General features: G+C 41.3%; 1 protein-coding gene across 1 annotated transcript in view; it reads left to right on the top strand.

The window, feature by feature from the left end:
* Positions 1-423: 423 nt before the first annotated feature.
* DSG2 (desmoglein 2) overlaps positions 424-22,658 on the top strand; it is a 47,044-nt gene continuing 24,809 nt past the window's right edge. The window contains exons 1-3 of the mRNA XM_032603562.1: positions 424-499; positions 17,401-17,436; positions 19,808-19,942. Coding sequence (XP_032459453.1) covers positions 461-499; positions 17,401-17,436; positions 19,808-19,942 — 210 coding nt within the window. The 5' untranslated portion in view covers positions 424-460. The remainder of the gene's footprint in view (positions 500-17,400; positions 17,437-19,807; positions 19,943-22,658) is intronic.

Below are 22,658 nucleotides of genomic sequence, written 5' to 3'. Positions count from 1 at the left end.
CGCGCACAGTTACAAAGCACTGGACCTTCCGGCGGCATCGGGCGGCCGGGCCGGCTCACTGGCCGCCGCGGGCCTCGGCTGCAGAGCCGGGCCACACTCCGGCAAGAGCGGGGCGGAGAGGGGAGGACGACGGGGCGGGGCCTGCCACTCCAAGTCCCCATGCCGGGGACGTCACGGCTCCAGGTGCGTGTGCGGCGCGGGGCGGGAGTCCACCGTGCGCCTCCCTCCTCCACGCAGGTCCCACCTCAGCGCGAGCAGCTCGGCCGGCCTCCGGGCTCCATTTTCTCGCGGAGGCCACACCTGGAACCGCGACTTTGGGCAGGGCCGCGCGGCCGCCGCGGGGGAGGGGACCCTCGGGGCGGGGGCGCCGGGGAGGAGCGGGCGCGCGCGCGCGCGCGGAGACGCGGGGAGCCGGCGGCGCGGAGTGGTGCTGGCGGCCCGAGACGGAGCCTGCGACGGGATGGCGCTGGGCGTGGGGGGTTCGCTGCTGCTTCTCCTGGTAAGTGCGGGGAGCAGGGGCGCGGAGCCTCGGGCGGGCCTGGGCAGCTGCGGGCGCCCGGCCCGCGCCCCGACCTGCCCGCTTCCGCCGGGCAAAGATCGGCCCGCCCGGCGCTCCCTCTTTGTGCCCCGAGGTGGGAAAGGGCCGAGCAGGCGGCGACGAGCGCGGACCCTGCGGCTCCGCTGGGAAGGAGCGGGCGTGGGAAGCTGGCTGAAGTTCCGTTTTTCTTACCGCCACGCGCAAGCCCTGGCGCGTTTCTGTATCTGCGATCCGCGGGTGTAGTGAGCCCTGGAGCGGGGACCTTTCCTGGAGGTTCGAGAGCTTTGTCCGGAGTCTCCTCAGACGGCAACATGGAGGCGGTGGGAGCAGCGGCCGCGCCTCCTTCCCGGGGCTCCCGCCACCCGGGCGCGGCAGTTACCTGGGGAAACACCTGTATTCCTAGACTGCAGGAAAGGGCCTCAAATAGTTTCTTTAATGTATTTTACAAAGTGTAATTTTTTGGTTAAAGCCACGTTACTTTTGAAATCACCCACATATAGTCTGAACTTAAAGTTCCCAAAGTTGGTGTTTTAAAACAGTCGCCTAGTATTAAAGGTAATGAACATATGTAATAGTTTCAAGATTTTTTTCATTTTAAAAGATTACACAAAATCGATATGCAGCGCCACAGTCAAACGGGATTTTCAGAGGTTCTTAAAGGAACTGGCAAACAGTGTTCCATCTCTCGATCTGCATTTCTTATGCCTGGCTTCTACATTCAGATGGGTTTTTAAATATGTTTGTTTTGTTTGTTAAAGGAATTGTACATAATTAAGAAATGTATCTGCTTTATAAGGGTTTGCTAGATGGGTTTTGATAAAATGACAGTTATCCTGTTCATATAGGCGTGCATTCACCTTCCAGAGACTTAACACATGTATGTTCACAGAGATTAGATACAAAATCATACTGCTTTCTTATATAATGGTGAAAATAAAAACTACAAGTACATTCTCTGTATTGAAAGCGCTAACTTCCGAAAGATTGCCTTCTCTCTATCCCAGAATTACAATGAAAGAGGGAAAATATTTTTTTTTCCTATATCTCACACAGGAAGAAACATGACTAATGAAATCTAGGGATTTCAGTGAACTCTCACTTGCGTGCTATTTAGGACCTGCGGACCTTTGGCACACCAGTTAATTTTCATGCTTTTTATCCATTTCATTTTGCCTAAGTCATTGAGATAATTTTCAATTCAAGTTTATTTTGTTAATAAAACTTTTCAAAGATAATTTGTGGTTTCCTTTTTGGCTTCCAGAGTAGCAAAGCAACTAGTTCCCTCATCATGGTACTTCCAGACTAAGGAGATTACAAAACTAGCATAGCACCTAGCTTAGTTTGAGAGTTAAATATAAAATCCTAGAAAAGAAATTGCCTTTGTTCTCAAGTGATATAACAAGCAGGCCAATTCAAGTACATTTACAGAGAAATCGGTATATAATTTTGGCATAATTTTTACTTTATCAATTCAGTATTTTTACTTTATCGAGCAGCGACTGGCTGCTCCTTTGAAAAGTGATTCTAACTAACTGAATAAGCAAAATTCTTGGACACTTCTTTGTATTTTCTGCAATACTTGCACGATATATATTTGAGTATGTTTATTTTTGGTCAAAGAACAGTGGGCATTTTGCGCACTGATGTGTTTGAAGTTGGAAGTATAGATTTTAGTGAAGAATATTAGAAAGCAGCTATGCTGACAGAAGTACTTCTCCAGGACACAGCTCTTTTATAGAAGGTAATAGAAATTGTAGTGCGTACGGGTCAGAGTTCAGTTGTAGATCACAGGATTCACTCTAGCTAGTTAAAGCAGGAAGATATTTATTTCAGGGCATTGTGTTGATTGCATCCGTGTGGCAAGGACTGAGGAAACACTCCATTTTGAGCTGTCAGTGACTTCAGAGCCATCCATCCAGCAGAGCCTAAGTCCTTAGGGAGCTGCTGCCTCTCCTGTGATCAGGAACCAACACTGCCACCCGGCAGTGTGGAAACGGCCATGATCAGGGTGCTACTTTTGCTGCCAGCTCCGGAACCATGCCACATTTGCTAGGATGCATACCAACGAAATGTACCAGGACTCTGCATCTTGGTACCCATGAATCTAGTACGGAATCTACTAGATGAACACTAGAACCCAGAGTAAGATAGCTGCAAAAACCCAGCTCCATCCACATCTATGCTTGCCAGCAAGAACAGCAGACACGTAGCTTCTGCTTCAACTTCCCTCTTTCACATCTCATGTAGATGCTGGTTGTTGAACCTAAATCACATTCAGAACGTTAGCTGCTGGGAGTCTGATATGTGGTCTCTAGGTTTCCTCTGAAGTTCAGGGAGATAAACCAGAAGTGAGATGTTGAGTGGCACCCACATAGCTATCACACAGATAGAGCCAACTCTATCAAAATGGGAAATAGAGGTAATATTGTAAATAAAGTCAGAGAACCTTTCCTCACCAAGAGTTCTTTACCTGGGATTTACCGACTCCCAAATGATCCATAGATAGAATTCAGAAGGTCCTTAGACATGGCTGGGAGTAAATTACATACCTGTTCTCACTAATGTTTAACTGAAATTTAACATTTCTTTAAATTATGTGTAGGAAAGACACTGCAATAGCATAGCAGTACTTGTGACTTTAGACAATAGAATTCACAGATATTTTCACATAATACTATAGGTTTCTTAAAATACTATTTTTCTCATCATTAATAGACTTTCTGCTACATTTTATTACTTAATGTGTTGATAATGAAGTACATGACATGACTGCATCACAAATTGGTGTGTTTTAAAAAATTCTGATAACTATTTCAATATAATTGAGTTCATTCATAATTCGATGTTTTTTATTTTATAAATTTAAAAACATTATTCTGAGAAGAGGTCCACAGGCTTCAACACTCTGCTAAAGAGGGCACTTGAAGAGATTTTCTGGTGGTTGCCTCAGTTTTGCCTTTGACTAATTAAGCTTGTCCTTCCAAATCAAACTACATTTAAAGATTAAGTGGGAGCAAATTATACTGTGAACGGTTGTGTCTACTCATATGTTAGTTTGTTAGGGCCGCTATAACGAAGTACCAAAACCTGGCTGGCTTAAAACAAATTTATTTTCTCACAGTTCTAGATGCCAGAAGTCTGAAATTAAGGTGTGGGCTGAAACCTACAGGTTTCCTTCCTTGCCTCTTCCTGGGGTTGGGTGGTTGACCTCCAATCTCTAGGATTCCTTGCCTTGTCGGTACACACTCCAGTCCTCTGTCTTCACGTGGCTTTCTTCCTGTCTCTTCATATCGACTTCCCTCTGTGCATGTCTGAGTCTGTGTCCAGATTTCCCTTTTTCATAAAAACACTGGTCCTGTTGGATCAGGGCTCACACTAATGACATCAAACTTGGTTAAATCTGCAAAGACCCTGTTTCCAAGTAAGGTCACATTCGGAGGTACTGGGGCTTAGGACTTCAATATATCTTCTTTTGAGAGACACAATTCAACCCATAACAAGTAGGTTCAACTATCTATAAATTATCAACAACTTTGGAGTTATGCTTAAGGTTCTAATATGCAAGTGGATAACAGATTTTAGAATAAACTCAAGTATAAGTGAGATGGTAAATATTGAAACTTATAAGAATAATCAGTTATATTCAGGGATTTTAGAAATGTATGATTTCACATTTGTTTTTGTTTCTAAAAAATTACTAGGTAATGGGGAAATGGCAACTCTTAACAGAAGTTTCTTTAATTATAAACTTAGCGGAAAGTACTTTACAAAAAGACATGAGCATTAATTTCATTTACATTCTCCCTGATCATTAGAAATACCTGATGAGCTAAATTAAAATCTCCAAGGTTAAAGTCCAGAAATGTATATCGATAGAAACTTCCCAGTTAATCTAATAATTAGATAGGTGTGAGAGAATTACCAATCTAAATTTTGCAAAATAGTTATTCATGAATGAAGCATACAAATATTTATATGGAAAAGAAATTACACACTGAATAGGGGTTCATATTTTTAAAACCGCCAAATTGCAGTAAAAGTCAGAAAGCTTAATTGAAATTATAAATGAGCTTTAGATCAATTTTAGCATTTCTCAATCACAGCTTTTTTTCTGTCTTTCATTGTGCCACAGATTTTAACAGCTGATAACACTTTTCAAGCATACAGTCCACATATGATGAAAGATTGTTTTCTCAGTTAAGTTTATCTTAAAGTTTCAGATGTATACCACATATGACATTGCACTCTTTTTGTTTACTTCTAATTATTTTAAAATTTACTGAGATTTTTATCATATGCAAAGCTTGATGATTAGGGTGAAGGAAGCTGGAACACCAGGATTTGTACCATAGTCTAATGGTAAGATGAATGATGCCCACAAGAAAATAAACTAGGTAGGAACTAACCCCATATGACCACTATTTAGTGATTCCCTGCTCAATTCTAAACCGTGTGCTAGACATTGGGAGACCAGTAAAAAGTCAGATGGGTTCTGCCCTCATGGTGCTTACAGTCTAGTAAACAATTAAATGGCTAAATTCCAAATGGGTGATGGTAAGAAGAGTAACGATAAAAGAACATACAGTGCCATGGAGCCTACAGAAGGAGCTCCAGCACTGAGCATCCCAGCTAAGACCTGAGAATAATTATAAATTAATGAGATGATATGAAGAGAAAGAGGGGGAAGAATGTTCCAGGTAGAGAGAAGAGCATATGCAAAGGCCTGAAGACAAGGATGCATGGTTCCTTGAAAAAACAGAAAGAGTCCATGTAGCTGGAACACAGTATACAGAGCAGAACGACATGCTGAAAGATGTCTGCAGCCTTCTTGATACCAAGGGAAGCCACAGAAGGCTTAATTGACAAGTGAGTGCTTTTAGGGAGGTGTTCAAATCATAAAGAAAATGAAAAGATGACTGTTGAGTTGGTCAGGAAGGGGTGGAGAAAGAAGAGATGGTAGTCGACTGGGTACAATTTTGCCTCATTATTAAAAAAAAAAAAAAAAAACAACTTCCAGAATTTGGGATGCTGTGATCAAAGACGGCAGAAAAGCCCAGACAGTCCTGTGGAGGGAGGGTGCAGCCTGGCAGGAGGGTTGGTTTGGGAACAAGGGTTCTCAAGAAAATGTCGGGGCCGGGGGTGGGGGTGGGGGTAAGGATGTGAAAGGGGCGTTTTGATTGTCACAAGGTGCAGGATGCTACTGGCATTTAGTACTCCAAATGCAGCGTGGCTAAACCTCCAGCAACGAACAGAACCTTCAAGAAAAAATTGGCCACTCAGGAAGACTTTTCCTATCAGAAATGCCAATAGCTCCCCCGCAGAGAAATGGCGATAGGCAAATAGTGAGAGATTCTAATCAGGGATTCATCTTACTTACCTCTATCTTTTTAAAATGCAAATATCCTCTCAGTTGCTTAAGCCTTGATACATTCATTTATTCAGCAAGTATTATTGAGCACCTACTCTGTGCCAAACACTTTTCTAGGTCTAACCTCAAAATCGCACCTTCATGGGAATTCCTTTCATCAGCCTAGCAGGTGCTGCCTGGCTGAGGGAATGAGAAGGCAGATTTGGGCGGAGACGAGAAGAAAGAGGTCCCATTTCCCCTATTCTAAAATACCTCCATCCCACTACTCTTTCAAGTTCCCTACGATACAAACTAAAAATACACAAATAAGTGGCCCATAAACTCCCTCATGTTGGAGATCCACTCTCCTTACACCCCAAAAATGCTAACTGGGAAATGGGGCAGGGCGCCTAGCCCAATCGTCATTCTTTTTCTAACACTGTGGATCGGCTCTTCTTTCAAGTATCTCCTTCCTTTGCTTCCATAGTACTCTGCTGGGGGTCCTTTCACCTCCGGGAGGCTGCGGTGGTTTTCCCATCCGGCACCGGAGGATATGCTGTACTCAGATCACCAGGAGGCCCAGGAGGTACATGGGGGAGGCAGAGCGTGGCCGGTAACAGCGGTGGCTGAGGGGCGCGCCCCTGGGACCGCGCGGTAAGCCCTGCCCCTTGAGCCGCAGCGCCCTACTCTCGAGCCTGCTGCCTCCTCCCTACGCAGAGCGTTTCCTCAGGATTCTATCTTAGCATTTCTACAGTTCGTGCTCTGAGAATGCATCCTTCTTACTACTCAATCTCTGATCCCTTCCCCTATCCTCCACACGCAGGGCACTGCCAAGCGCTAACGTCGTCCCTGTAAAGACTGTTGCTTTCACCCACCCATCCCGGTGCCATTACCCTATTACGGGCCCTCATCACATCTGCTCTGGCTTATTTAACCTTCAAACTGTCTCCTGCCTCTCGCCGTGGAGCACTGCCAAAACAATCTCTCCGAAGCTCTGGGGGCATAGTATCCCTCATCAGAAGCTGATCCTTATAGGATCAGTGAAGATCCTTAGCACAACTTTTTGTCCTTATTTTCTACTCACTACCGACACACGGTCTAGGTGTCAAATTGCACGCCTTCCTGTTCTTTGCCCTCCCTCTGCAAGTTCTGGCCGGTGCGGTCTTTAAAGCAGATCATTTCCTTCCGCCTCCCATCTGCTCCCACACCTAAACCTCTCCGGATTTCTCTAGAAGGAGGTCATTTCTGCCTTTTCTGAGCTCCCCAGAACTGCTTTTGCAACTGCCGTGCACACAATGAATTTCTTCTACCTCTGTTATAGTAATTTATGTACACTTTATCTCTCCTGCTAAACTTCTTTAGAACAGGATCTATGTACCATTTATCTATACTAGCTCAATGCCTTGGACACAGAAGAATCCTTTAAAAACCTAAAAGTTAATGTATCTTTCTATGTGTGGAAAAAGGTGGAATAATAATCTGGATTTCATTTGTTTAGAAGAAACGTTTAACGCTCAGATGGTGTGGTTGGTAAGTTTTTGTTTGACCTTTAACACATTCTGCAATTACTAGATGTGCTCTCGCTATATGCCAAACAGCCTTCTAGGTGCTTGTGAGCTGTCCCACTATCATGAAGCCTACAGTGGGGGAGAGGAGAATGTAGAGAAACTAATTTGACATTTTTTGAGTACCCACTGTGTGCGAGTAACTGGATTTACTGAATGTTATTAATGGATGAATCTGAGTAGAACCCAAGTCCCCCGACACCAAATGCCTCTCTGTCAATCCAAAGGCATCACTGTGACCTCCTTTACAAGCAGTTTTCTATAGTTAGTCATACGTAAGGCCTGAACTTCTGGAACTAGATAATTGGTTCAGTTTCATTACAAGATAGAATCATCCTAGAAAGGAAAAAAAAAAGAAGAAATGTAAATTGAAATTTGCCTAATTGCACAGTCCTGCAGAAGTATTCCACACAACCTTCTAAAACCATTGATTTCTCACTGTTCAGTTTTGCCAGTCCACTTATTTGAAGCCAATTGAAAATGCCTGTTTTCCACTTTGGACCTTGGAGTCAATTGTTGGTCAGTTTCTGGTAGTTCCTGCAGTTTGACTTACTGACAGGACAGTGCCATCTAGTGATGAAAAAGGACAATTTGAAGTTCTTGGTCTTCTTAAGCTTCTTGGGGGGGCGGGGGAAGAAATCTGGTTTTCTTCATTCTATTTTTTAGTGTAATTTTCAGAAATATATTGCAGCAAAAGGGTGGAAACAGCCCATCATTTTTGTTTAAGAAATTATGTATTATGTAGATGTATCTGAAAAGATGTATTTTACAGATTTGCTTGTATTTTGCCTGATTCCAAAAGCATTTGTAGCAATTATAGAAAACACCAATAAAATGGTAAAGTATTTCAAAAATGATAAATGCTCAGGATCAGTAAATCTTCAGCTAGAAGAAGAGGTATGAACACTGTTTAAAGCAATTTTATTGTAGTTGATTACTACTTGTAAAGTGGAAAATCTTCTTGCGATGGGAATAACTCAGTTGCTGAATTTCCTTATTTGGAATGTATCGTTTCACACATCTCTGTAATTAAGGGCTAATTCTCCAGTCTATGAGTTACGCAGGCTCTCCTTCCCTTTCCTTTGCTACTCTGTGATTTTACACAATTGTTTTCAAAAGTGGGGTCTCAGGACCAGCAGCATCAGCATTACCCGGAAGCTTGTTAGAAATAGATTTTTATACCCCACCCCAGCCCTACTGAATCAGAAACTCAGAAGTCTTGTGTTTCAGCAGGACGATTCACGTGCCACTCAAGTTTGAGAACCACTGTTTATTAACATCCCTATTAGAAAATAATTGGGAATTGAAAAAGAAGATTAAATATGAAAAAGCCTACTTTTAGCTATTTATTAGCAACTCTGATTTTTTTTTAATGTTTTAGGGGGCCAAGGAAATTGACTAAATAAAATAATGTTGACTTTTTTGGGTCTTCTGTTTATTTGTCTATGCCAAGTTAAAAATAGGAGCTGTCCATGACTACACAAAAGGCAACTTGAAAGGACAGTTCACAACATGCTCTAACAACTCAAGTGTAGCACAGCATTGCTAACTCAAGCATTTTAAAATTCTTGGCACCAATAAATGTTTCCAAGGAAAATATCTCCCCCTTTAAAGTTAACGTCAATATGACTCACCCCAAATCATATTTATTACATTAAGATTAGCCCAAACATCTAAAGAGCAGGCAAAAGATTATGATCAATTTATAGAATTTATGATCAATTATAGAATTTATGTCAGACTTAAAGTATATAATTTTCCTATCTAAAATTCAAATTCAGAGTTGAAAAATTAAAGTTCAAAATATTGCTTTTCTTGGTTGTTGAGTTTTTTTAAACAGCAGCCATGAAAACAAACGTATGTTTAAACTAGCTGTTGAGTGAGGCTGCCCTAGGAATTGTACTTATATATGGGTCATTTGTAAGTTGGATTGTTTTCAGTTGGGAATTTCTAAATATGGTATAATGTTTAGCCATAAAATGAGAAATTTTATAGACCACCTCTCCTCCTTCAAAAAAAAAGACCAGAGGAAAATAGTATGATAGGTGAAATTCTAACATAAGTCTAACACCAGGTTTATCAGACCTTCTTGTGGATACAGAGTCTACTGAGGACCAGTTCTGTCTATACAATTAGAAAATTCAGGATATGTAATCAGAGGAAATAAACAAGTGGCATCCATGACCTTTATTTTATCTCGTTTATTTCCTTTAAATTATTTTAGCCAAAGCTGGAAACACTTTAAGAATGGGTTGGGTGTAAGCCAGGGACCTTAAGAGCAATTTCTGATTCTGCATTCTGTACAATGAAATGGAGAAACAGAATTTGAAAACATTCTGTGTGGTTGGAAGGGTGGGTAGGAAAGGGAAGTAACAGGTTTTTCTGTGATTGTCGGGGGTGGGCATGAGGTTGAAGAGCAGCAGTGGGCATGTGTTAGGTCACCTCTATTTGGGTACCGAAGATCATCCGTTGACCACCCTGCTGAAGTAGGCTAAAGTTCTTTCTGGCTGAATGGAAACAATAAGCCATTATAATGCCTCAAAGTTAAAACAATATTTTAAACTACTTTGTACCCCTCTACATCTCATCTTCAGTAAGTTATCGATTGGTCTGAGATATTAAAGTTTAAGGGGTCACCTAACCTTGGATTCATAGAATCACAAAAGAAAGTTTCAAAATCCTCTACTTCCGGCCGACAGCCTATTAGCCAGGAAGAACTGTCATCACTGACTTGTAAGTCCTCCAGGATTCTGTTTGTTAAACTCATCGAGGTGACTTCAGAGTTGGATGTCTTTTCTAAAGCTGCTGACCTTGGGAATAAAGTCATTGATTGATTGTATTTTTTTCAGTGATATTTGACCTTCCCTCATGGCTCTGCCAAAAAAAAAAAAATTATTTTCTTTCCAGTTACCAAAAAGGCCAGTTTTTACAGAATGCATGGGATCTAACGGTAGAAAAATTTTAAATTTTTTCTGAACTTCAGTAAATTGGGAAAGCTTTTGAAGGATTTTTCTGGTTCATCTAAAAATACTACTTCTTTGACTACAGAGACTAGAAACTTACGTTTCTTCTTCAGTCTTAAAGGCGTGTCACACATGACATTTTTCTATCACTAAGTTCCTTGTGAGAAAAAAGAATGACAGATTTCATAGTTAGGAGAAACCATAATGGTCACCTTGTCCAGACGTCCTTCCAGTGCTTGAAATCCTTTTACAACATCCCCACAGGACGTCACTCAAACTTACAGAACTAAAAACGTTCTAAGGGAAGTGGGAAGGAGTGGGAATGGAGAACAGAAGACAGAGTGTGTCAGTTACTCCATTTATATTGTCTGCAATATGCTACCAGTTTGGAAATTTACATAAATCCATGGTCCTCCAGAACTTGCATGACCTTCGGGCCCTAGTTATTACAGTAACTTGCAATCAGAGAAACATGGTCTAAGTTAGGGTTTCTCAACCTTGGCACTTTGCATTTAGAGCCAGATAATGCTTTGTTGGGGGAGGGGTGTCCTGTGCATTGTAGGATGTTGAGCAGCTTCTCTGGTCTCTACCCAGTACATGCCAGTAGCACTTACTTCCCCCCGCCCCCAACACACGCACTCTGGTTTGATAAGCAAAAATGTCTCCACACTTTACTAAATATCCCAGGTGACCACAGGATGTCACAGGAAAGGGGTGGGGGAATTTGTGTGCACAAAATCTCCCCCAACTGAGAACTACTGTCCTAAATTAAGAATGTGTGCTGTGAGATACACATTCCTAAAGAAACATCCAAATCATTTACTTTAGGAAGGAATAGTTAAGATCTCAACTATTTCCTTAGTCAAATAAACAAACAGTTCCACAACTGACAAAATGTTGGTACAACTCTCTTGGGTTGTTTGTACCATGAATGTGGAGCAAATATTTCAGTCTATCATGTCTTTATTAAGTGTCTGTGAAAACAGGCTATTGCAATAGATGCTGTAAAATGCAAACAGCAGAACTATTAGGTAGATGCCAAAAACCCTCAGCTTTAAGGTGCACATCAATTTTGGTAACTTTTTAGTGAAGTGTACTGAATTACTGAATTTTCACAAACCGAACATACCGTGTAACCAGCAACGAGATCAAGAAACATAAGCAGCACCCTGACACCGTCTTCACTGGATCCCTCCCCTCTACCACCACCACCTTGACCACGGCGCTCTCATTCCCACCTCCTGGTCTGGCTATTCCTTTTGCAGGGCTCCACCTGGCTTGCTCCCTCACCCCATTCCCGTGTCTATGCAGATGTAACCTCTTCTGAGAGCCTCCCCACAGTCTTAAATCTCTCTACTACCTTGGCCCTGCTTTAATTTTCTTTACAACTTTTATCACACCCTACTTTTGTCTGTCTCCCCAACATGTAAGAATCCAAGAGGACAGGAACATCGCAGGAGCTTGGGAAATTGAAGGCATGGATAAATCCAGATTTCAGAAATTTTAAGATGAGGAAAATGCAAGTCTTAGAAATGAGGAAATACCATCATAATTGTATTCACTGAGTGCCTGCTATGTGCCAGTCATTGCAATAAATACATTTATGTATTATTTCTTTTAATTTGTATAATAACTCTGAACAGTGGTACACGTTAGGCTGCTTTCAAATGTAAGCACCAAAACCCAGCTAAAAGGCTAATTAAAAGGAATGTTTAATATCGCATAACAAATGGTCAGGAGATGGGGTGGCTCCAGATTTGACCAGTTTCGTAACTCAAAGATGTTATGATTTCAGTTTGTCTTCTCTGCCATTTTATTAGCTTTCTACTCATGGTCACAGATGGCCATTGCGATTCCAAATGTCACATCCTTGCTCAGCAGTCTCCAGAAGCAGGTAAAAAGAGAGGCTATGAATATGTTTTTCTTCTTATGAGAGAAAAGTATCTTTTTCCAGATTCTCCTGATAGCTCATTGGCCAAATTCTCTTACACATTGTTACAGACTGAATGTTTGTGTCCCCCGAAAATTCATATGGGATAGTGTTTGAAGATGGGACCTTTGGGAGTTAATTAAGTTTAGATGAACCTTTTGCTACTGAAAAATAATTAAAACACAGCCTCTGGTAACAACAAAGTTAATAAGAAAAGCTCTATCTTTATTCCCTCCCCTTTAAAGTGGCTGAGGAGACTGGAAACAATTTTATAATGTGTGTGCTACACCTACACACCCAGATTTTGGCTTCTAAATACCATTCAGTATTAGAAATCAGGGCTCCTTGATGAAATGGTTGATTCTAAAGCTAGGACAGGGAAAATACAAGATGAGCCTGGAGCATCTTGTAATACTAGACAGTAAGAAAGAGCTCAAAAAACAAAGCATGGGGACATGTCAAAGGGACACAGAATCTAACCATAAAGATCTTTCAACGGCCAAAGCTGGAACTATTTAAACAATAAAATAAATTAAATAGTATTGGATTATAACCCACAGAATAAAATCAATATGCATGAATCCAAGCTGATAAAAATGATTGAATTAATAAACAAATAAATGAGGGAAGAACAGACAAATCTTTCTTACTAAAGAATTCCAAATAATATATAGAGATGCCCGCCTCCCCTCGGAAGTGGAGCTTAACCTCTCTCCTCCCGGCACCCCTACTCCAAGGGTGAGCTAGACTTAATGATACATTTCTAAAGAATACAGCAGGTGAAGGGAAAAACAGCAACTTTACAGTGGAGAAACCTACAAAGGCTACTTTAACAAATATTGTCAGGTGAGTATCATGTACCCCTGATATGCTGTGAGGAAAAGGGCACTTCACCACCGCTCTGTGGTGTTCTTTACAAAAGCACATCACCCGGTTCTAAACATAAGAAAAACAACAGATAAATCCAAATGAGAGGACAGTCTGCAGGATAATTGGCCAGTAGTCCTCAAAACTGTCAAGGTCATAAACAAGGAAAGCCTGGGAAATGGTCACAGACCAGAGGAAATTAAGGAAACATAACAACTTGATATAACATGGGATCCTAGATTGGATCCTGGAACAGAGAAAGGACATTAGTACAACAGTAAAATCTGAATAAAGTGTAGTAATTTAGTTAACTGCACATTATCTAAATATACCAATTTTGATATCTTAGTTTTGACAAATGTACCACAGGTATTTAAAACGTTAGCTTTAGGGACTTCCCTGGTGGCGCAGTGGTTAAGAGTCCACCTGCCAATGCAGCAGACACAGGTTCGAGCCCTGGTCTGGGAAGATCCCACATGCCGCAGAGCAACTAAGCCTGTGCACCACAACTACTGAGCCTGTGCTCTAGAGCCCACAAGCCACAACTACTGAGCCTGCGTGCTACAACTACTGAGCCTGCGTGCTACAACTCCTGAAGCCCGCGTGCCTAGAGCCTGTGCTCTGCAGCAAGAGAAGTCACCACAATGAGAAGCCCGTGCACCACAATGAAGAGTACACCCCATTTGCCACGACTAGAGAAAGCCTGCACGCAGCAACAAAGACCCAATGCAGCCATGAATTAATTAATTAAAAATTTTTTAAATAAAAATAAAATGTTAGCTTTAGTGGGAAATGAGTAAAGGCACTCTTGGTACCCTCTGTACAATATTTGTGTAAATCTAAATATATCCCTGAATTAAAAATTTATTTAAAAAGAAATGTGTGCTGAAACAAATATTGTATGTCAAATGTACTTCAATTAAAAAGAAAAATTTAGGGAAATTCTCAAAAATCAAATGCTGCTATAACTAAAGCATTAACAATAGTAAAATGTAAATGGGATAAAACCCCTTCAGAAGCAATGGGGCAAAGAAAAAAAAAGTGTGTGCTACGCCAATTGTTGAAACTGGATGCAGGCTATGTGGATACTCATTGTACTGTTTACTCTGCTTTTGTATATACAGTCATCTCTCCGTAATCGCCGGTGGTTGATTACAGGATTCCCCGCTCCCCAGAAACCAAAATACATGGATTCTCAAGTCCCTTATATAAAATGGCGAGGCGCGTCTTACTCTGTATCTGTGGGTTCTGCATCCGCGGGTTCCGCGTTTGCAGATATGGAGGGCTGACTATAACTGCAATTTAAAAGTTTTTAAAGGTTAAAAATAAGTAAATTCATGAAATAAAAGATTCTCTGCTTTCAAGATATTAGCAATCAAGAGTGACAAAGTTTCTTGTGTTAACTACTGAGATAATAATGAATAGGTGGACTTTGTTGTCTGTATCCCTCAACAAACAAATGATATTGCATATCACAGTTCTACAACTTTGCTACTTAAAAGTGTGGTCCAAGAACCTGCAGCCTTGGCATCATTTGAGAGCCAGTTAGAAATACAGAGTATAAAGCTGAACTCCAGGCATACTGAATTGAAATCTTCATTTTATCAATAACAAGATCCCCAGTGAACAAAATACACATTAAAACTTAAGAAGCACTGTTTATAGTCATGTAGTTTTCTTGACAAGTCACATCTAAAAAGTACATTCCAATAAAAAATGAAGATAGTCTTATAAAGAGTTTATGTTTGACTAGAAGACTATAAATTGGCCCCTTTTGCTTACATCCTGGGGCACATTATACTTGGTCAGAATGATAACATTTACTTAAAATAACACATGTTTAATATCACACCTTTGCTAGGCCCAATAAGATTCTAGGGAAGAATAAAAGTGGTAAATATATTATCCAGCCAACTCCTCAGTGTGGCCCATACAGAGAAAAGAAACCAGTAGTTAGGAGGCTGGGCAAGAAATATATCACTTTTTAAGAATGTCCCCTGATGATGTGACAATGAGGAATCCTGGATCTAGTCCCTAGTCTTTCCCTTCAGAAATACCCACCAGAGAAACATGCAGAGAGAGGAGTGATCCATTCAGCATTGCTTTCACTTGTTTTTTTATACCATGCCACCTCTGAAAGTACATAAATTTGGGGAGCACGACTTTGGTTGGAGATATCTCTGGCCATTGCTAGCTGGTAAACTAGTAATAGAGGATGAGGAAGAAATAATATATCTGACCATAAAATAGAAAATTAGCCATGGTGGTTCATCTGCCCCAGAGAAATTCATATTAGAGGCTGAACATCCACTGTCCTTAAGTATCTTTTTGCAAGGGTGGAAACAACACGTGCTACAAGGCAGAGGAAAGAAAGGAAGGTGAAAGATCCATGTGTAGAACAGATCCTGCAAGAAGCCTTCAAAGGGATGTGAGTAAGCAAAAGAGACTGAAAAATTGTAGAGAAAGCCCTGCTTTCCATGATTTACCAACCAAGGCTTCATGGATCCGTGTGACCTGAGATGCACATGAAAAAGGGCAGACAAGACTGAGAAAAATCCAAACTTAAGACAGATTACAAAGAATAAATAGCAGGTGAGGAAGTAAAGGCGATAAATACAGACAACTATTTCAGGTTGGAATTATAGTAGAAGAAGGATATGGAGCAGTAGATTAAATGTTAACAGAAACAAGGAAGAGGTTTGTTTGTGTGATTTTAAGATGGGGAAGATCTAACTTTGACCATCCAATGGGAAGGAAATAAACATGTTTGATGAGCCAGCAGCAAATGAAGATAAAAGATTAGTGAAAGGAACAAGTTTCTTGAGAAGATAAATGTGGGAGAATAAGTGGAAAAGTTGAAAATAAAGCACACAGATAATGGTCAACCTTGGAAAGGCATCAGGACACCTCTTCCTTGGAGAAAGAAGGGAAGGAGAGGGTGATGGAAGATACAATCTCAGTCAAATAAAATGTGGGATCACTAAGAGTGGGTTCAGAAGTGTGGTCAATGTGATTGGGGTATTGCCTGGAAGTTTGGGATGGTATGATAGGGATGCAATACAAGAAGCAAAGATAAGGCTGTTGTATAATTTATGGTCTGAGTGAGCACACTTGAGAATGAAAGGGGTGCTAACAGATGGGATGCCTGCACAACAGGACTTGCCTGGGCAAACATAAACATACATAGTCACCCTAGAAACAAACATCACCCCTGTGGAGGGAGCATGGATGTGTGATGGGTCCATTCAATCTCTCTGGCCCTCTCTAGCAATGTCAGTACAGGGTCAAAAAGAATCACAGTTAGGCTTACAGAGTTGGGGGAAAAAGTGAGGCAGGAATATTAGAAGATCAAGAGATGGAGGATCCCTGAGTCACTGGCAATATCTTTGGAATGGCTGGCAATGGTGGAAGTGTTCTTAAGCCACTTGCCTCTTGTGGCAATTGAGCAAACTCATCAATTTCAATTAATTTAAGTGTAAATAGCCACATGTGGCTACGCTGTTAGAAGTGCTGGTTCAGATTAAACCAAGAGAAGAGGGAAGCCAAGAGGAGATTAATGGACTATAAACAAAGTGCTGCAAAAGTCAAAAGGCAGGAAGGGGGTTTGTTGTGCAGATTTAGAGTAAACATAACTATTTAGTTCTGTATAATGATGTGTAATATAAGTCCAGAGTGCTTGATAAGAACCAAAGAAAAGAGTTGGTAGGCCCGAGGAAGCTGAGGAATGAAGTCTGAATATGGGCAGTCATGTGTGACCCGAATATGGGGCATGATGGGAGTTAGCGGGGGAGGGGGAGGGGGGAGGGCATCTCCCACTAAAGGCCTTGAGGAAAGGTAAGTGGGTCCCTGAGAACACAGGGTAAGGAGGGAAGGACCAAAGAGTGGCTAAGATTTCAAAAGGAGAGTTTGTGTCTCTGTTTTTCAGATATGAGTTGTGTTCTGAGCTTCCTGGGGGAGGGAGTATGCATATAAAAGAATATGGATTCCTCTCTCTGGCCCTGGTCATGGTGGGAAGCAAAGGGGAAAATTAAAATTTGTTTCCTTTTCACAAAGACAGATAGTAGTGGTTAAATACCCCCCCTTTTTTTTAATGTCTATAATATCCTAGGTGCTAGGTTATTCATTAACAAAGTATTTAAGCTGAATTGAGTGATAAATCGTATTAAACAACAAATAATTTTATTTTCCAGATCTGCTTTAACTTTGGAGATGGACTCCGTTTAGAGGTAAGGAACCGAGGGGATTATTCCTGTCTTTTGGACTCAGGGGCTTAATTTCATGGAAGACAGTTGTGCCTTTCCCAGATTGAAAACACACACTCCTGCTGAAACTGCTAGGTAGCGTTTCAGGGGGCTCCAGGGAGCTCCAGTCCTTTATGTCTCAGTGCAGAAAGAATTCAGAGAGAGGCAAAGTGATAAGTAAGAAGTGATTTATTAGACTAGGACACTTGTGAGGCTTACAAGGGAGCAGGCAAGCCTTGCACTGCTCAGTACTTAGTGGGCTACTTTTTTATAATCAAAGGAAAAGGAGGGAGGGGGAGAAGACCACCTTCTTTTTCATTCTTTGAGTCTTCAATCATTAACTCCTCCTACATGCTGGGCGGGGGAGTTTTTGACCCTATATGGTACATCCAGGACCGTCATGGCACTATGGAAAAATTATTTCAGGTCTCAGTACAACGAGGGTCTTTAACTTTGAAATGTCACCTTTCCATAAATTACTGGTTTTTTGTGTGCAGAGAGCATGTCCTAGGGGTCATTACCTTGCTGACATCACTGGGCAGGTTGTAGGCCTTATTTTCCACTAGTGTTTGATTGTTTGGGGGCATGTCTCGTGCTTCTGTTTTGCATGGTTTTATTGCTAAGCGAGCCGATCAGGCTTTGATGCTAAGTGACTTGTTCTGCTTTATGAGTCAAGCAAGCTTGTTTCAGGATTTTTCCACTGCTTTCTTGAATGATCATTAACTTACTGGGGTCTCCCAAAGTCCCCTAAAGTTCTCTCTCTATCTACAATCCCCTAGTGGGATTTCTGAGCTAACTACTTGATTATCCTACTCTATCCCTATCACCTCAGACTCAGCCATTCCCACTCAAACACACGCACAGGAACTTCTATCCAGGCATGTCTGTGCAGCGTATTTTGACAATCTAAATGTCCGTCAATGAGAGAATGGTAAAACAATTTATGGTACATGGAAGAATGTCCATGATGAGGTACTGAATGAAGAATCAAGGGGCAGGACTTCCCTGGTGGCGCAGTGGTTAAGAATCCACCTGCCAATGCAGGGAACACGGGTTCGAGACCTGCTCTGGGAAGATCCCACATGCTGCGGAACAACTAAGCCCGTGTGCCACAAACTAAGCCTGCGCTCTAGAGCCTGTGAGCCACAACTCCTGAGCCCGCGTGCCACAACTACTGAAGCCTGCACTCCTAGAGCCCGTGCTCCACAACAAGAGAAGCCACCACAATGAGAAGCCTATGCGCTGCAACCAAGAGTAGCCCCCGCTCGCCACAACTAGAGAAAGCCCAAGCGCAGCAACGAAGACCCAATGCAGCCAAAAATAAAATTAAATAATGAATCACCCTTAAAAAAAAAAATCAAGGGCCACAATGAGATGTACAGTATAATTCCATTTTTATAGAAAAAGAGACCTTTTTACATGTGCAGATGTATGGTCATAAGAAAAGATCATGAAAGATACTTATCGAGCTGTTAACAGTGAATGCTCCAAAGTATGAGTGGAAAAAGTAGGAGGATGTTTTCCATTTTTACATTATAAACTTTAATGTTATTTTAATGTTTTGATACATCATTTAATTTTTTTAATTATAGAAGAATTTTTCCACTATAAACAAAGAAAAAAATCAGTGACCTAATGATAACCAGTGTAAATATTTTGAAATAAAATACATGTTATATACAGCAACAAAATGAGTAAAACTGTAAACCCAGTGTAAAAATCATTTCTGATCTTAAAATACTAGGTCAGCTGTATTAAAATTTTCCTTGGATAAAATATATATTCATCTATTAAAGCACAACTGAAAATTTATAGAATAGTTTTCTACCTAAAGTTGTTGATAAACCGAAGATGGGTGATTTAATCCTTTAACGTCATTCTTGAAACAATAAATCCATTAACTGACACTTGCACTAGTTTTAGTTAAATTGATATCAACAGGTTACTGACATTTAGTCTTAAACATTAGTAATTCATTTTTAAATTATAAGGCACCACAGAAAAATAAAACTTCATTTTCAGTCAGTAAGAAGAAAACTCATGACTTGGTACATTAATCTTAATTTGCCCATTTGTAAGATCACTCAGTTACTCTCACCTTTTTAACTCTTCACTCTGGGAGATCTCTTCTGACTGATAAAAAACTGCTTTGCTGGTTTGGAATCAAGCTCTTCAGATATATAGTGTTTGCTAGAGTGTATATATTTCCTCTTTGAAAATGAAGCCTGTTAAAAAAAATATGAAATTTATACCGTTAAATTTGCACAGCCCCTTTTCAACTTTTAGTAAATTTCAGGATGCCATACTAATGTCTTAGGGTACTTAATCATTTGGGGGCATTATTTTGTTGTTTTAGGCCTTACACTCAAGAAATGAAAATAAGCTGCTTCCTATACATACTCACTCAGTGAGGCAAAAGCGCTCTTGGATCACTGCCCCTGTGGCTCTTCGGGAAGGAGAGGATCTGTCCAGGAAGAATCCGATTGCCAAGGTACCTTCTCAAGAGGAACAGGAAATGCATGCGTATTGCTAAAGTGTGGTCTGAGGACTTTCATGTTCACTTTAAAATTTTAGGAAAATTATATGATGTACTTACTAAGGTTTTAATATTCCACATATCACCTGGAAGAGCCTCTTTCCCATTCTGGAAGATGCAGCATTATTGGTGAACATATATATATAATGTAGGGCTTTGATTCAACTAAGAGTTGAATCTGGCACTAGTTGAATCTTTGTTTAACAGAGTGTTACAATGCTCAAAAGGAGATAGTATCATGTGTTGGGGGCGGGGCAGTGTTCTTTTTCCTACCACCCTCCTAGTTTCTCTGTCTGTAGCCCTGGAAGTTGGACTGACAAAAAAACAGATTAACAAGAGAAAAACAAACAAGCTTAGTAACATGTCTATCGCACATGTAGCACCCAGAGGTGAGTAACTTAAAGGTTTGGTTAGGATTTGGGTTTATATAGCTACTTAGCAAAAGAACAATAAATTTTTAAGAGAAGTGACAAGACGAAAAGGACCTTGAATCTCTAGGAGCAGCAAACTGTGGGAAGGCAGACATATGGGCAACTAATAATAGAAAAATCTAGTTAGTCAGGTTTGTTTTGTGGATTCCTCTGGTCCTGTCTCCAGGCTGATAAGGATCTAACTCCCGTGGTTAACTTTTGTCCTTCCTCAGAGAGAGTGGGGGAAAGGCACCTTTACAAATTTATGTCCTGCTCTTAGGCAAATAGGGGGAGGGCAGAGAGCTTTCTTGTATCTGCTTCTTCTCAATTGCTTTCGGCTTGAAATAATTCTTATACCAGAGTTGCGTATTCTGCCACCCTACACATGAAAGTAGTTTTCAAAATGAAAAGAACTGATATCTAATAGGTGGTAGGGTGACCACACATCCTGCCTGAAACAGTCTGAGTTTGTAGCCATTGTCCTAGCCTAATCATTAATAACTCCCCTTTCACTCTCAAAATGCCCATTTTGGGGGATAAATTTTATGGTAATTCTATTAATATGTATCTCAGACTTATCATGTGCAAGTCGGAACCCCTGATTTTTCCCAAAAGCTGTTCTCCATAAGTTTTACCCATTTCAGTAAACGGCACTATAATTCTATCCAGTATTTCAAAAATGTAGCAAGTACTGTCAGTTCTATGCCAAAAATGTATTCCAGATTTGTCCACTGCCACCCTCCTTGTCCGAGTCATTGTCAGCTCTGACCTGTGCTACCAAAAGCGCCCCGACTTCATCTCCCTGCCTTCACTCTTGCCTCCGCCTCCCCCCACCGCAGTCCATTCTCCAGAAAGCGGCCAGAGTGATCTTTTGGGGGTTTTTTGTTTTGGTTTGGTTTTTTTATAAATTTATTTATTTTATTTATTTATTTTTGGTTGCATTGGGTCTTCGTTGCTGCACGCGGGTTTTCTCTAGTTGTGGTGAGCGGGGGCTGCTCTTCCTTGTGGTGCGCGGGCTTCTCATTGCGGTGGCTTCCCTTGTTGCGGAGCACGGGCTCTAGGCTCGCAGGCTCAGTAGTTGTGGCACGTGGGCTCAGTAGTTGCAGCTCACGGGCTCTAGAGTGCAGGCTCAGTAGTTGTGGCGCACGGGCTTAGTTGCTCCATGGCATGTGGGATCTTCCCAGACCAGGGCTCGAACCCGGGTCCCCTGCATTGGCAGGTTGATTCTTAACCACTGCTCCACCAGGGAAGCCCCAGAGTGATCTTTTGAAAAGACAAATCAAAGCATCCCTTTGGTGAGACCCTTTCAACAGCTGCCCACTGCAGTGGAAGGAGTAAACTCCTCTCCGCGGCCTACAAGAGCTCTTGGGATTCATTGGCCTTGACCTCCTCTCTGACCTTAGCTCCTATCAGCCCCCAGCCCCCACTCTGCCACCTCCCTAAGCTGACACAAGCCATTCCAGCCTCCCACCCTTAGCACTTGCTGTTGCCTCTGCCTAGAACCCCCTCCCCACAGATATTTGCAGTATCTCACAGCATCAAGCCTCTAGCCAAGAGTTACCTCCTGAAAGAATTCCCTTCTCGGCCTCACCCCGTCTCAGCCCCCTCACTCGTTCTGCTCAGTTTATAGCTTATTCGCCGCCAGGACATTATGTCATAAATTGCTTGCTTGTTGTCTGGTTCCCTCAGTAGAGTGTAAGCTCCCCCAGGGCAAGGGCTTAGACCTTACGGCTCACAGCTCATGCCCTGTGCCCTGAGCAGTGCCAGCATCCAGTAGGTGTTCAGTAAACATCTGTGTGAATGAATAATTGTTCATATGCAAGTTGTACCTTCATCTTTCCCATCTTATAAACACTATACATGATGAGCTCCTTGAAAGAAAGAGCAGCTCCAGAACAGAAGACAACACTTTCCTTTTTCCAACAGCATGTTTTCATAGAAGCCTTCTAAAATCTAAATGTTTAATTACGGTGTTACATAATGGTATGTATATAAGGAGTTAAGCTTTTCAGTTTGGTTTGGTTTGGTTTGGTTTGATGAGATATCTGAGTCATTCACACATTCTTTCACACATTCTTTCTGTAAAATGCATTGATTCTTTGGGGTTCGATAAGTGTTAGCTATTCTTCTTACTAATTTTAATTATAAAAGTTGTTCATCTTATTGTGGTAAATATTTCACAATACATATGTGTATCAAACGATCACATTGTACACTTTAAACCTACACAATGTTGTGTCAATTATATTTCAATAAAGCTG

Source organism: Phocoena sinus, chromosome 14, assembly GCF_008692025.1.
Source record: "Phocoena sinus isolate mPhoSin1 chromosome 14, mPhoSin1.pri, whole genome shotgun sequence".
In the NCBI taxonomy this organism is placed as follows: domain Eukaryota; kingdom Metazoa; phylum Chordata; class Mammalia; order Artiodactyla; family Phocoenidae; genus Phocoena; species Phocoena sinus.
This window is presented reverse-complemented; position numbering and strand designations above follow the sequence as displayed.